The sequence below is a fragment of the Terrapene carolina genome, unplaced genomic scaffold, assembly GCF_002925995.2.
Source record: "Terrapene carolina triunguis isolate 2854851 unplaced genomic scaffold, T_m_triunguis-2.0 Scaffold67, whole genome shotgun sequence".
NCBI classification, from domain to species: domain Eukaryota; kingdom Metazoa; phylum Chordata; order Testudines; family Emydidae; genus Terrapene; species Terrapene triunguis.
Genome location: NW_020664418.1, coordinates 18,922,620 through 18,939,241, shown reverse-complemented (window position 1 = coordinate 18,939,241; position 16,622 = coordinate 18,922,620). Strand labels below are relative to the sequence as shown.

At 42.1% G+C, this 16,622-nt stretch overlaps 1 protein-coding gene across 1 annotated transcript in view; it reads left to right on the top strand.

Moving 5' to 3' along the window:
* Positions 1 to 13,572, top strand: part of TLN2 (talin 2) — a 183,990-nt gene extending 170,418 nt beyond the window's left edge. The window contains exons 52-56 of the mRNA XM_024199754.3: positions 1,710 to 1,835; positions 6,181 to 6,243; positions 6,329 to 6,511; positions 10,708 to 10,833; positions 13,291 to 13,572. Of these exons, the coding sequence (XP_024055522.2) occupies positions 1,710 to 1,835; positions 6,181 to 6,243; positions 6,329 to 6,511; positions 10,708 to 10,833; positions 13,291 to 13,419 (627 nt within the window). The 3' untranslated portion in view covers positions 13,420 to 13,572. The remainder of the gene's footprint in view (positions 1 to 1,709; positions 1,836 to 6,180; positions 6,244 to 6,328; positions 6,512 to 10,707; positions 10,834 to 13,290) is intronic.
* Positions 13,573 to 16,622: the final 3,050 nt, after the last annotated feature.

Here is a 16,622-nt window from a genome sequence, read left to right as displayed (position 1 = left end):
TACAACAAATATTTTTAAATCTCAATTCAATACAACATAAGAGAGGTTCAGCCACAAGAGTGGAGTAGGTACCACCAGAAATAAGATTCACTATGGAAGAAGTTAACCTTTTGACAGGAGATGTAATTTCTTGTCATTAAAACCAGTGCTAATGACAAATGCCTTTCACTGTCATGGCCATTGATCTAATCATACATTACAGACTGAGCTCACGTGGAAAGTTCTATTTCATCAGATGTTAACTCACTTTCTTATTTGAATAATCAAGTCGCATCAGTGTGTGTAAAGGACAAGTAATAAACATGTCCATTGTTTCGGTTACTTCCCCACACCCTACTAAGTTACCAAAAATTGTAGAAGAATCTGAACATTATGCATTTTATCTCAAAACGCTGCTTCGCCTCAGTTGGAAGAGTTAGTGATTGTATATGAGAAAGCTGTACTTGTGTGGATTGTGGGAAAACGTGAAAAGACCCATCTCTCTTAAGGAGTCCTGTTAGGGGATGCGTTATGCCCTAATGCCCTCGCTGATCATTTTGCTTTTGGTGCCATTTAATATATCATTTGTTCGTGGTCACAGTCAAAGTAAAAATCAAAGAAAACAACAAATAACATACACACACTTATAACCTTGTAATGCTTGTAATTGTTCTGAAAGTAATAAACATACCTAAGCTAGGAGTAGATGGGGGATGTTGACACATGGGCAAAGCAGCGCCTCCATATTAACTGTCCAGGCTATTGCAGCCACATTACCTGGAACGGACACTCCATCCTTGCTGGTGGCATGGACACAACACAGGAGTAGATAGATATGACTTCCTATGCAGATTTAAATGGTTTAAAATGTTTTGTTTGTTTTACTTTATTCATGTTAAGCCTAGGTTTAGGAAACTGACATTTGCAGAGCAATAGTTCATCTTTCATCTAGAGAAAAATATTATTAGGAGTGGTTAATCTTCCTAGTTCATGCTTGTTACAACGTTGGTTTAGGTGTTTGAATGGTTCCAGACAGACCTTCAACATTTTGTAACTCCAAGAGGACTGAACTGGACTGCTTTGCAGTACTTGCTTTCAGTGAAGTGATGCAGATTACAAAAAGCAATTAAATTAATGGGCTTACTTGATAACTATGTTCTGCTTTTCATTACAGATGAACAAAGAAGCATAATGATAACATTAGAGTTGTAGTTTTTTTATAGCTTTTATGCATTCCCTTTATTATATTTACTAAGTAACTATGTGCTTCGTTTAACAAACTCTAATAATCTCAGCAAACAAACCACTTTAGAACACTACAAAGATAATACTGTGTGGGAAAATGAGAATTCCATTTCAGGCTACTGCTTTACCTGTATTTTTGAAAATAGTTTTTAATGCTTCTAATGGAAACCAGAAACTCAGTGGCATGCGCTGAAATATCTTGTGTGTGGTATTTAAATAAAATCTGTCACTTTAAATTTTGCACAAGGTTGGCCACAAGGGGAACATTACTTTCCAGTTAATATTTGTGTTTGTATCCAATAGTTAATACTGTTGTCTCTTAATTTAGGCCCCAGGAAAGTGCTTTGTAGAGTGCAAATAAGGCATTGTTGATTCTTTGTCTCTGTGTAGCTGAATTACAGAATCCAAAGAAAATGTGTCCTGGAAACTGAAGAGAAAGCACTCTGTTCTGAGTTGCGTGTGACAGTGTTCTGTTTTGGTTATAGCAAGCCGATGAGACTCTGGATTTTGAAGAACAGATCCTGGAAGCAGCTAAGTCCATTGCAGCTGCTACCAGTGCCCTAGTCAAGTCAGCCTCGGCAGCCCAGAGGGAGCTGGTGGCACAGGGAAAGGTGGGTGAACAGGACATTCAACACAGCGGAAGTATTTTAAATTGTAAAGAATGTAGCTTCTTAGCTTTTCTATGTATGGAAGGCACTCTGGATTGACTAATAAAAATTTAAATCTCTTGGCTTGCATGCCCTGGCCGGGGTTGGTTGAAAAGTCTGTTTAAACATAGCAAACGTAATTAGCAAACATAATTAGATTTTTGGCTTTCAAATGTCTCAGCTGTTTCTTGTTAAGAAAAGTGTTTCACTCCATGAAGGGCAGTGATCCAGGCTCATAACGTATGGTCCCATAGTACATTTTGGGATTTAAAAAGAAATGGAGTAGTAAACAATAACATTCTGATCCAAGTTAGCAGAGGGCATCACTAATTGTGCCTTCAGTGTGTTGAATGATTCAGTTAGGGCCCCGGTATGAACACAAATTAGACATGTGCAAATGGATACACTTACAGCTATTGCTAGGACAACTAAAGTGCTTCAAAATTGCTCTACGTCGATTTGCCTTAACATTGAGTGCTTTTTATTCCATTTCACTTCTATTTCTTCTTTTTATCTAATTCACTTAATTTGAATAGAACTTAAATCTCAACAGCACCCAGCTTGTTTGCTTCTGAGGACAGTTTGCCATAGGACTACCATTGTTTTATATTTGTGGTTTCTAATTATATTTAAGCACTGATTCTGAGCAGACTGTGCCGTTGAGCCCTGGGACAAAAGAGCTATTCTGTCTTATTCAGCTGGGCTTCCTAGGGAACTTGTGTTTGGTTCCACTGTGATCACAAAGCAGTTGTTCTGGAACAGTAGCATTGTAACTGTTCGAAAAGATCTCCTATAGAACTTACTTAAAATGCATAAAACGCTTATTAAATAGATAGTTATTGAAAACTGACAGCAAGAATAGTCAAGCAAATGAGAATTTAGACCCCTGCCTTAGATTATTGCATTGTTTGCCTTTATGTGATAGAACTTGTTCACATTTAGTTACATTACGACGTACAGCATCCTTTGCTATTCTCCCCACCACCACCCCAGAAGAGAGAGAGAATATATCCTGGTATAAATCCTAAATATCTGTCAATTTAGACTTCTTGTCGGAGGGAACAGTTACATCTTTCTCTTCATGTCTTTTTGAGATGGAAGTAAGCAGCACTTGTGCCGTGTTCCAGCAGAGCTCAGAAAAATTGCTAAAAACACTTTCATTCCTCCACTCCAGGAAAACCGTAGCTTGCCGTTCTGATGTGAGCACATTAGTCAAATGTAGTGCCATATTAGCAAACCTATTCTTCCAGCTTTCATGGAAGATTTTTTAGCCCCGGCTCTACCATGCTAACACACTAATTCTTTAAGACCAGGAATTTTCATAGTCAGTGCCTTTTATCGACAGTGGGTTGCCTGCTGGCATGAGCACTGCCTTCTCCAGCTCAACTAATCCAGCAAATAGTGCAGTGCCACTTAAGGGCAGAGCCGAACCCAAACCCTTGCTCTGAACACCCACGTACTTTGGAAAAGCTTCAGGAAGGATCCAAACTTTGCTGCTCAGGCTCAACTGGAGTTACTCAGAGTGGTTTAAAATAGATCCTTTCATTAGGCAGAGAACTGTTCACAAGTAAATTTACAATAATGAAGATTCCTCTGAGGTAATGAATTCAAGACACACACCTCATACCTGTTTCCTAATTATCAATCTTCAGTTAACTGGTATCGTGAGTGTCTTCCAATTCCTGTCTAGAGCAGACACTTGCTAGCCAGATTTACAGCACGATGGCCTTTGAAATGAGCAGACAGAATGTTTCCCAAATCTCCCCTGTCTGCACGTAAAGGATGCAGTCTGGTATCATTTCCTTTAAGCAGTGCAGCATACTTTCCTCCCTTTTACATGTGTCAGAAGAAATGGCTGATGCCTGATGTGGGGGCCATGGCTCAATCTATTACACACCTATCACCTCAGTGGCAAGCAGCAAATAGCTCCCTTGGTAACAGCTAACAGGCCAGTCCCGTCACTGGCAGTGTGAGGGAAGAGAGGAAGGTAACGGGGAGTTCTTACCCTTTCATTCGACCATGTGGACCAGACACAATTTTGTTCTATATAAATTCCCAGCAGCAGTCAGTCAAGGCTGTAAAAATGTCTCGCAGGAAAAGTCAATGAAGTATTTCAGCAAAGAGGTTTGTTAAACTTTCTTCTTTCCAGTTTGTTCTGCCTTCGCATATGAAATTATTGTAATGGCATTAGTTTGACATTAGGCAGCTATTTCAGGTTTTGGAATAAAGGGTAACGTTTTATGAAGTCAGATCTGATCTACCGTATATACTCGTTCATAAGCCGAATTTTTTTAGTAAAAAAGTGAAGCACCAGAGAAGGGGGTCGGGAGAGGTGGGCTACAGCCCCTCCCCCCAACAGAGGGAGCAAGGAGAGGCAGCACAGCCAGCAGAACCAGAAGGGAAGAGACGGGGCCAGAGTGTCTCCGCTTCTGGTCACGCTGTTCTCCCCCCCAAGCCTCCGAAGCAACTGCAGCTCTGGGGCTGGCAGGCTGCAGGTGTGCCACTCGGCCCCGCCCCCCCGAGCAGGCAGTGGCCGCGCCACCTGGCCCGCCGGAGCACGCTGCAGCCGCGCCGCCTGGCCCAGCCCGCTGGAACATGCTGCAGCCGCGCCGCCCAGTCTAGCCCGCCGGAGCAGGCTGCGGACGCGCTGCCCAGCCTGCCAGAGCAGCTCCAGCCAGGCCAGAGACATCCTCCCCTGGCCCGCCCCAGATAAGGAGGGAAGGGATGGGATGGGGAGAATGTGGGGGTCCCGGGCACAGGAGGGGTAGTGTGTGTGGGGGGTCCACGGGGGTTATTTCCCTGACTCCCAGCTTCTCCCCACCAAAAAATTTCCCCACCCAGTTGCTGTCCTGTCCCAGCCCGTCAGGGTAAGCAGCTGGCATGCCAGGACACTTTGTTTACTTAGGTTTACCTCTGTGCCTGCGGATGCTTGAGGTAAACAAACCATCTCGGCCCACCAGCGACTTATCCTGATGGCCCGGGAGCCAAAGTTTGCTGACCCCTGAATTATAGGGTCCGCTTATGAACGGGTTATAAAAATTTTCCATTTTTACATATCCATCCTGGGGGGGTCGGCTTATAAACGAACCGGCTTATGATCGAGTATATACGGTACTTTACTTTTTCTCGTTCCCCAGACACTAGTGTCCAGATGAGTAGATCTCTGCTGAACTTTAGCTGCTTTTGCTAAGGATGGTGATGCACGAAAACTTTGAAACCTAAAACACCCATAGACCTCAAGCATTTTATTGTAAAACTGAACTTTTCTCTTAAACTTTTTCTCTTACGCTTTTCTGTTACACTAAAAAACCCCACTTCGGATGTTCCAACTCTACCAAGAGTCTTGCAAATGTTGGTGTTTTTCTTTAACCCCCACCCCTGAAGTCATGCAATTATATAAGAATTTTGGCTTTCATTTTTTAAAGAAATTCAACAATTCTGCAGCCTTCATGGTTGAGGAGAAAAGTTGGAAAATGTGAACCCTAAAAGCTCAAAAACCAGAAGACAATTGAAAGGACACTAAACTTTTTTCTCTTTAATCTCATGATTTTTGGTGCCCCTGGAGCCTCATGATTTCTGACTCATGGGGTCAGAAGACAGTAGTACTAAGTGCTGTATGAACACATAGAAAAAGGCATTTGCTACCTTGAATTTGTAATCAAACATCGGGCAGGAGTGTGGGAACTCGAAGGAACTTTGTTTTTCTACTCAGTGGCAGCTTGAACATATTGAAGAAATATAGCATAACTCTACTGAAAAATCAGTAGCCTTGAACAATGGAGTGGATATCAGAGATGAGCATTATAGACCAGAATAAATCCTTTTAACTGACTAGTATTTCCTAGCCTCTTCTGGCAAGCCTTGACCAGGCAAATCCTCAGCTGTACCAGTCATTGCCCTCCATTGGTTTCTCTAAACTTACAGCAAGACTGGAGCAGCTCAAGGAACAATGTAGGTTAGAGTGTCCCTGAATGAACAAGAGACAGGTAGTGGCAGGGGATCAACAGCCATAAGAGGCACATTGTTATGGTGGGAGGGGAGCGCCTAGAATACTAGCCAGAAAACCTTGGCTAGTACAGAGATATATGCCAGAGTCTGGGAACCACTGACTTATATTAACATAGGAATGTAAGTCAGAAATTTTCTTCTGTCATCATTAGGTAGAGTGGGCACTGAGATAAATTGGGGGGAAGGGGCATATGTATATATAGTTTCCTTTTCAGATGGTTATGGTCTTTGAATGCAAATCAAGGCAAAGCAATTGCATTTTATATTTCACTCTAAGCAAGTGTCTGAACGGTTCTTCCAGGTTGGAGCTATCCCTGCAAATGCAGCTGATGATGGACAGTGGTCTCAGGGACTTATTTCCGCTGTGAGTAATTTCCAGTTTTGTTTTTTTCTCTTGAAAGTCTCTGAGAAACTAGAACGCTGAGTAACTTTTAGTTATTGATTCCTAGGCCCGAATGGTGGCAGCTGCAACCAGCAATCTGTGTGAGGCAGCTAATGCCTCGGTACAAGGTCATGCTAGCGAGGAGAAACTCATCTCATCTGCCAAACAAGTTGCGGCTTCTACAGCACAGTTACTTGTGGCATGCAAAGTGAAGGCTGATCAAGACTCCGAGGCCATGAGAAGACTACAGGTAACAGCGTTCATAAACAATGTAAAAATCCGTCCCTGAGCTATGTAACAGTCACCATCACCCTTTTCAACAAATTCAGAATTCAGCCAATAGCTTCAGGAAATTGCCTGAACAAATCATGGCTGGGTTTTATCTTCTCCAGCTGTGAAATATGTTGTATTAAGTCCAAGGCTGCCATGCTGCAATTTGCCATTGTTAATCAGCATTTGGAGCTCATTCTGTGATCGTTGTCAGCATTACCTTCAAGATGGTTGAACTTTTTGAAAGATAAAAATGTGAAGTAGTTTGCACCTCGCACCAGCTGAGGGAGGATATAGTGATCAGAGGGAACTCTGCTAATGCTCAGTGTCTCAGAATCAAACACGGAGAGTGTGCCACCCTGCCTGTTGGTAATGCACCCAAAATGAAACTGCTGTTAGAAAACATTGTACTTGTTGATGTCAGAAGTGACACTTCAGTTTACTATAACTGGAAGATATTGGGGGAAATTATCTTTTCAGTCTGTTTACTAGGGTGTTTCTTGATAGCGCTTTGTGTCTCGTTGGCTTTACTGTTTTCATTGTATGTTCAGTTGCAAACACTCATGCACGTGCTTACCAGATTTCAGTGAGACTACTCGTGTTTAAACTAAGTACATCACTAAGACCATATCTACACTACAAACTTTGGTTGATACACGTTACATCGGTATCAAGCCACCGCAGTTAGTATATCACTTGTCCACGTGTATACTTGGTTCCTTGCATCAGTGCTGGGCATACTCACCAGGAGTGCTCATGCCGATGCACAGCGCTGAGCACCCTGGGTAGGAATTCCACTGTACAACCCGTCACCACTCAGCACACTGTCTTTTGGGAGGTTTTGACAATACTTGATGGGACAGAAACGCATCGTACAGGGTGACTGGTAGCAAGGGGTCAACTTCCCAGGATGCAACTGACTCCATCCCATAATGTCAGTTGTAGCCTATAATTTTCACACCTCTTTTACACATCCCACAAACCGGCGCTGCTCTCCCTGCTGTCTGCCATCTCTGATGGACATGTGATCCTCTGGTATTTGAAAAGCCGTAAGAAGAACCAAATCAGCATGGAACATGACAGGTTCTTGGAGGACAGACTGCTGTGGGATGTAGCAAGACCCCATTTCAGGGTTGGTGGTTGTGTTCATGGAACAGCTGCAGAAGGGAGAGTGCCACTGCTGGGCTCTAAAAACGATTAGTGACTGGTGGGATCATATCATAATGCAGGCGTGAGATGACGAGCAGCGGCTGCAAAACTTGCAGATGCAGAAGGCCATGTTCCTGGGTCTGTGTGCCAAGCACACCCCAGCCCTCAAGTGCAGGGACACCATAAGAGCTTCACTGACAGTGGAGAAACGAGTGGTGATCACACTTTGGAAACCTGAAATGCCAGATTGCTATTGATCAATGAGAAATCATTTTGGAGTTGGAAAATCCATTGTGGGGGCATTGTCATGCAAGTGTTCAGGGTCATTAATTGTCATTAATATGGCCATGCGGCTCTAACAGACAGCAACAGAGGAGAGAACATTTTAAAATAAGAAAATTGTTGTAAGACTACAAACATTGGCAGAGAAACAACAGATTCTGGCTTAGGATCAGAATTGACTTAATTCATTTTTTGTAAAAACTGATTTGATTTCATGTGGAGTGTCCCCTTTGGAGCAGAGTTTATCTGAAAAGTGAGTGTGTTAACACTGCACTCCGGGATATTAAGCTTGTTATCTCAAGGATTTACAATTGCAATGTGCTCAGTTTAGAAATGACTGCAGCTTTTACTGCATGCAGTGGTGTGGTAGCTGTGTCAGTCCCAGGATATTAGAAAGTCAAGGCGGGGCAGGTAATATCTTTTATTGGACCAACTTCTGTTGGTGAGAGAGAGAAGCTTTTGAGCTCACACAGAGCTCTTCTTCCGGTCTGGGAAACGTACTCAGAGTCGCAGTTAAATACAAGGTGGAACAGATTGTATAGCATAAGTAGTTAACACCCATTTCAAGGGATCGTTCAGTATGAACTTGGATTTTACTGACTTCTAGCCGTGCAGTCTCAGTCTGTGTTCTAACAGCTGTGTTCTGGTTCTAAGTTTGGTGGGAATAAAAACCAATAAACGTATTTGTTACTAAAATCAGCAGTTCTGACTGAATGCAGATATCTGAGCAAGAGGAGTCTATTTTCAGTCATTTTTCAAAATAGAACTGTGATTTTAAATCAAGGTCAAAGCTTGAGGCAAATTTAGCGTTCTGTGGTGGTTTAAATAGAAAACAATGGTTTTGTAATATTATCCCTGCCGGGGAACGGGTAAAATGGGGGTAGTTTTGGCAGTTGATGAGGGACTCCTGTTGGATGGGTTTGTCACAGTAGTGGTCATGTATCAGTAACTGGAGGATCGTTCGTTTTCTGATGCATCCCCACATTAGTATCTGAGTGCCAAAATGGGGCTGGAGGAACTTTAAATGCAGAATAATGGCTAAAAAGGGGGACAGAATGCTAGTATTGTCATGTTCTGCCTGCGCATCCAGAAAGATCAGGGCGTTGGGTTACAAATTTTATTAAATGGACATAGAATACAGTTAAGCTTGAGACTCAAGGAGGCAGGCCCAAGAGCCCTGGAAAAGTGTTTCTTTTTAAGTATTCAGATGCAGGCTTTGAATAGTTTGTTCACCAAGCAGTGGAGGAGGTTTGAAGGTGGGAACAGCACTTTCCACTTGGAAGTAATGCCCTTTACTGTAGCAGAACTATTGGGTTAGTGCACGTCAAATGTTTTGTGTTGGTGCGTTTGGCAAGCACCTGGGTTCCTCTGCTGGCTCTGCCAATAGCATCCATGTTTCCATGGAGCCTTAATCAATAGGATGGATATGGGAGTTGGAATGTCCTGGTTTCCTCTTTGACACCCACACAGACAAGCTTTTGGAGAAGGAGTTTGAGCTACGTTCCATGTGAACGCTGTTTTGGAAGGAGCTGTAGTTGGAGCCTGGCGAAATGAAAACGCATGTGAATCATCTAATTCTTCTTTGAATGATTGTCCATATGAATTCCTCTCTTTCTGCATGCTAGATTGGATTCTTTTTGGCTAGTGGTGTCTGTTGGGGCCACGCCTGCACCCAAGATGAGGGCATACAGTGTGAAGCAGGTCCAACAGTCCCTCCATTCTTTCTTATCACCCTGGGCAGCAAGATGGAACCCCTGCAATGACCATCTGATTCTCTGCATGCTGTGCTAGCATTAGTGCGCATTAGTTATTGGTATTATTAATTAATAGCTAGTGTCTTTATCCCAGTTGGCACAAACAAAAAAAGCTGCTTTAGTCAGATATTTAGTGTATAGGCCAGACCCTCAACCATGTACAGGGGCTCTACCAATATGGCAAAATCAAAATCCCCAGGATTCAAAACCTGCCCCTCATGGGAGGCGTCAATGCCACTTAACGATAGGTACTCCAGGTGCAACTCTTGTTTCGGAGAGGGAAATATTCCTGAGCAGTGATCCATATGTTGCTCTTTGCCTAAGCTGACTCAGAAAGCTAGAGAGGCCCTTATACCACCTAAAATTGTTCCCATGGGGGTGCTCAATGCAAGCCTCTGTGGATGCTTAAAGGAAGGCTGTGGCTAGACCTCCCTCTTCTGGTCAGTCCGTCTCCGTGAGCTCCCCAGCAAGCTGAGATTCATCCCCGACCTCCCTCGCTACCTTGACCAAGAGGCCCCAGTCATCTGCCTCCATCCTGCCATCAATGATCTCAGAGAGGGTTAGGAAGGAGTACCGCTCCAGAGACAAGATGAGCTATAGGCCATTATCTCCAGTGCCTGCCAAGCAGGTGTCTGACTTGTCAGGGGCTCAGTAGTGTGGTCTGGGAGGCACTTGACATCAGTCATTGTAGCAAATGGTTGACTCCACATCCACAGAGGCATTCAGTGATACAACGTTTTCATAAAATCAACCGCAATTCATAAGTTGTACATAGAGCTCCAAATCAGGTCAGAGACCGACAGAATTATCCAAGTTCATGTTCACCTTATAGCACTGATGGTAAAAGTGCATTTGATGTTCGGTGAGGAAAACAGGTGTCCTGCCTCTGGAGTTCAGTGGAGCTCTCTCTCCTGCCCAGAAGGAGCCCACATTACATATACAGTGTGCCTTCATGTTTTTTGCTACTAAATTCCTTTTATCTCCTCTCTAGGCTGCAGGGAATGCTGTTAAACGAGCATCTGACAATCTTGTCAGGGCAGCCCAGAAAGCAGCGTTTAGGAAAGCGGACGACGATGATGTGGTGGTCAAAACCAAGTTTGTTGGTGGCATCGCTCAGGTTGGTGTGAACATCCAGAGCAACAGTAGGAAAAATTTGTGTCCCAATAATATTGCCTTATGTAACACTGTAATAGATTAATGCAGTACTGCATGAAACTTCATTGTAAATAACTTGCCTTAGTATATTTCTGTTATGGACAAATTGTGCATACAGAGAATAGGCAATACTCTGTGTTTGTCCTACACAGTGTGTTGGACAGTTGTCATGGTAGTTGTTGCCACTGTATAATACCTTTATGTATCCCTCCCTGTTGTTGTTAAAGTGAAGATTTCCTGCTACTTAAACTAATGGTTCTTTCCAGATGCTCCTAGACCTGCTTTAAATCTTCTGAAATCTCAGTTACATGACAGTTTGTATGCAGATAATCTTGTAATAAGGCTGTGGTGGGGAGAATTACTTGTACTTCATTATTGTGGCTTTAACGAATACACAGGACTAAAATAACTTTAAAAACCTAGTTCAATCAATTTCTAGAAATGCCACTTATTAAAAAATAATGAAAAGCTGCTTCTACATTGGCTGCCATTAAAAATATGGGAACTTGCCATTCCTGAGTATTTTACAACACAGTAATATCTCCTGTGTTACTCCGAGGTATAGGAAACTCTTGCAGGTATGTGGGACAGTGAATGTTCAGTTATTACTGTTGCTCAGTGTGTTACTTTATGAAGTTTGCGGGATAGGTTCAAGGTCAGTGTCCCCTTTGTTACTGTGGCTCCAACAGACACCAAAAGAGGAGAGAAGATTTTAAAATAGGGAAAGGTACAATAGTTAGTAAAATAGAAACAGCTCAGATTGATTTCTCCAACTCTCCTTGTCCTGTTTCCACCTACCACTGTTTTACAGCTAGTTTATTCTGATGTGCGTCTGGTTGGCCTGTATAGTGGTCCAATAGACCATCATAGATGGATGGTGGAATATGCTGACAGCCCTCTTTTCCTGCACTCTGGGATTACTGAAGAGGAAGGATGGGCACTAACAATGCATTTTAGTGGCTTGATCCTGCAAGGGACTGGGCATGCTGGCCTGGCCTAGCAAAGCACTTAAGAACATAAGAACGACCATATTGGGTCAGACCAAAGTTCCATCTACCCAGTCTTCCAACAGTGGTCAATGCCAGGTGCTTCAGAGGGAATGAACAGAACAGATAATCATCAAGTGATCCATCTCCTGTCACTCATTCCCAGCTTCTGACAAACAGAGGCTAGGGACACCATCCCTGCCCATCCTGGCTAATAGCCATTGATGGACCTATCCTCCATGAATTTATCTAGTTCTTTTTTGAACCCTGTTATACTTTTGGCCTTCACAACATCCTCGGACAAAGAGTTCCACAGGTTGACTGTGCATTATGTGAAAAAATACTTCCTTTTGTTTGTTTTAAACCTGCTGCCTATTAATTTCATTTAGTGCTCCTTAGTTCTTGTGTTTTGAGAAGGAGTAAATAACACTTATTTACTTTCTCCACACCAGTCATGATTTTATAGACCTCTATCATATCCCCATTAGTTGTCTCTTTTCCAAGCTAAAAAGTCCCAGTCTTATTAATCTCTCTCATATGGAAGCTGTTCCCTATCCTTAATCATTTTTGTTGCCCTTTTCTGTACCTTTTGCAATTCCAATATTTTTTTTTTTTGAGATGGAGTGACCACATCTGCATGCAGTATTCAAGATGTGGGTGTACCATGGATTTATATAGAGGCAATAGAATATTTTCTGTCTCATTATCTATCCCTTTCCTAATGATACCCAACATTCTGTTTGCTTTTTTGACTGCCACTGCACATTGAGTGGATGTTTTCAGAGAACTATCCACACTGACTTCAAGATCTTTTTCTTGAGTGGGAGCAGCTAATTTAGACCCAATCATTTTATATGTGCATTACTTTGTGTTTATCAACATTGAATTTCATCTGCCATTTTGCCCAGTCATCCAGTTTTGTGAGATCCCTTTGTAACTCTTTGCAGTCTGCTTTGGACTTAACTATCTTGAGTAGTTTTGTATCATCCGCAAACTTTGCCTCCTCACTGTTTACCCCTTTTTCCAGATCATTTATGAATATGTTGAACAGCACTGGTCCCAGTACAGACCTCTGGAGGACACCACTATTTACTTCACTCCATTCTGAAAACTGACCATTTATTCCTACCCTTTGTTTCCTATCTTTTAACCAGTTACTGATCCATGAGAGGACCTTCCCTCTTATCCCATGACAACTTACTTTGCTTAAGCACTTGAGCCCACAAGTCCTGTTGAAATCAGTGGGATTCTTCACATGCTTAAATGCTTTCTTGGATTGGGGACAGTGTGTTCAGCGCTTTCCAGGAAAACACCTTAGAACAGTTGTGCACTGATCATGAATCCCATTGTGAAAGGGACAAAGATCCTCACCTTTCCCCCACCCCCCCCCATTAATCTTCTCCACTATCACAGACCTTTCTCTTTTTTTCTAGATAATTGCAGCCCAGGAGGAAATGCTGAAGAAGGAAAGGGAGCTGGAAGAGGCAAGAAAAAAACTGGCTCAGATCCGCCAGCAGCAGTATAAATTTCTCCCCACAGAACTGAGAGAAGATGAAGGCTAAACTGCTTTGATGTTTTTTAATGAAATGAGCTCAAGGGGGACAGTACAGAGAGAACTAACCTGACAGCATTCTGATATGCCAAGCACTTACCTAAACAAATTGCCTGTAATAGCTTTAGGTGAGCAGAGGGCAATAAACCCTTGTTCTTTCTCATCTGTTCAGGTAAGGTGCGTGCTCATCAAACAGATGGTACAGTGTTAAGTCCACCATTCCTGTTCCTTCCTTCCCTGACTCACTGTATCTCAGGAGAGAATGCCTCACTTTTTACAGAAGGTTATAAAATCAGTATTACGTCATTACCTTAAGCTTGATCTATTTATTGTTCCTTGACCTGTTGTAAGACTTTGTTAATATTAATAGGAAAACCGTTTATCACAGCTATCTACCACTATGGAGCCAGTGGATTTTTTTTCCTCCCCACAAGAAGACCAAGATTGAGGTGAATATTTATTTGAGAGGAAAAAGGCACCTGAGTGTGGGTTTTAGGGATTTTGTCCTCTTTCAGTGTTAAGAAGCTGGTTCACCCCAGGATCGGAGAGATCTACTTTGTACATGTTTGCACTAGTTTTATTAGTTCCTGCACAGTATCCACCAGCTTCTGCTTGTACAGTATTTAGATTCACAGTTCCCTGGCCTGCAAAACATGGCAGTATCCATTCTTTTCATTGTTCAACTAAACCAAGAAATGGAAATCTTGTCACGGTCTTAGTACTAGGTTCATGAAGGAAAATGTTTTTCAATTATATACCTCTCAATGTGCGACTACTTTTACAATAGGAAACATCCACAAAAACTCAATTAACATTGGACTGAATAGCTCCTTTCAAAGTATCTTACCTGGCTCAAACTGTGGGATTTCTGCTAGAATGTATGCTAGCTGAAGTAGACACATTCTTAGTACTACAAAAGACTATCAGAACTCTTGCTATTCTCGTAAGGATTTTATTTCTAAGTGTTTTGTTTTGAAATCTAGATGGGTTGTTTTTTGGTTATTTTTTGTGTGTTTGGGTTTTTTTTGAAGAAACTAATAGCTGTTTTAGAAAGGGCCCCTTTCTGAAATATAAAAGAACATCTGCAAGTCTGAACTATGGATGCTTGGAAGTTGATATTTTCCTAATTTGCATTGATCAAAATGCCCTCTCTAAGGAACTGCATTGCAGAGAAGGGATAGCAGAAATTGTGCTTATGTCTTGGTTTCAAAAGGTACTGTAATTTTCTCAATCTCTGACATGGCATAAACCCACAGTATGGACTACAGCTATAGCATGACACGTTCCCAAGGTGGGTAGAGTCAATGGTGCATTTTATAATGTGTGATTAAAAACAATGCAGAAAGTGGAACTAGCAAAAGCCACCCGTTAGATCAGTTACAGAAACAAGGTCTTTCTTAACCATGGTTCTCCAGCACATGCCCATCCCTGCACAAGCCCTCTGAGCAAATAATGTAAAGTCCATTTGGGTCAAAGAATGTTGCTGCTCCACTTCTTCTGAAAGCCATGCTGCCATTTTAGATACCTACCATTACGTGCAACTGAGCCAGTTGTGTTAGATGCCTACCCACTTAATTGTCCTTGTTGCAGAAGTACTTGTCACGTAGACTCAGAAGTAACCCTCTTGTGTTAGGTTACCAATTTAGATATTGCTAACATCTCATTTAAGTTACTTGCATGTATTATACCTATCAGAAATTTTGTGTCACTAGTATAAATATATCACAAAAATTCATAGAAAATAAATATTAAAATGTACAATTTTTTTAGTGTCTCTTCTCTGATGCTGAAGTATTTCAGACTCAGTAGAATTGTGGATTCTCAGTAAATTATGAGAAAGCGATTGGCAAGCCCTGAGTTAAAATTCTTTTGATATGAGCAAATATGGATTTGCATAAGTGTGTCCAAAATGAGCCTCTGCCCTACCTGTGTAGACCAGGTAAAATCAGACTGATAGCAGTGTGTAGCCTCTCTGCACGCAACTGCCACCAGTTGAGAGATTCCAGTCTATGCTTTACAGCAGTAGCTGTATTGGTTAGATTGTCACCATGAGATTGTGCAGTGAGTTCAGTGAGCAGTGGCACAAAGCATCTATATAAAAAATTCTTTAGAAAAACAAAACAAATCCTTCATTTAAGATTTTAAAGTAACCTGGAAGGCTGAAACACGGCTTATTTTTGTAGGGTCTAAATACACATGGTCTTATCAGAGCTTTCTGCTGCTTTTGCTTATTCAGTATGTCAGGCTTCCAGTTTATAGCTTTTTCTTTTGCTTACATGGATAGTATCAACATTCCTGTCCTTTTTTTTTTTTTTTTTAAGATTTCGGGAGGGTTTTGTGGTCTGTGTCTTGCAGATTTTTTCTTATACTATGTATTGCTTTTATTTCACTTACTGTAATTTAAAGTACTCCAAGTAAGATGACGTTTTCACTAATAATGTACCAGTGCTTCATTTGTGATCACTGTAGTACAATAATACAGCATTTTAATTGTGCAGACAGTGAGAATGGTATTTCCTTGTTTTAGGAAAAGAATAAGCCAAAACCCCAGTAAAATTAAATTGTATACAGAACTTGTACGCTAGAATTTTTTCAAGCTAATAGGAATTTTTATGTTCAAATCATCCTCTTGTCAAAGTTTTGAGGGAAATTTATTTCAGTAATTTGTACTTGAGGGATAATTATTTCTCGATTTAGTGCTCTAAGTTGAGACACTGGATTGGCCAGACTTTTTTCTCCTTAGTCTTATGATCAATAGAGGAACTGCAATCAGACTGGGGACTTATCTACACCAGTGGTTCTCAACGAGGGGTCCGAGGCCCCCCTGCGGGTCCGCAAGCAGGTTTCAGGGGGTCCACTGAGACTCCCTGAGGCCCAGGGCAGAAAGCCAGAGCCCCTGAGCAAAGTAGCTTCCCCAGGCAATTGCCCTGCTTGCTACCCCCTAACGCCGGCCCTGGCTTTTATATGACGAAAACCAGTTGTTGTGGCACAGGTGGGCTGTGGAGTTTTTATAGCATGCGGGGGGGGGAAGGGCTCAGAAAGAAAAAGGTTGCGAACCCCTGATCTACACAGAAAGTTACTGGACAGGAAGCCAAGGTGGGAATCTACAGCACAATAGCTTGCTGCGCAGTAACATCGCCTGTGGATACTGCTAGAGTGCACTCTGGAACTTTCAGACATTATTGCACAGCAAGCTAGTGCACTGTAGATGCA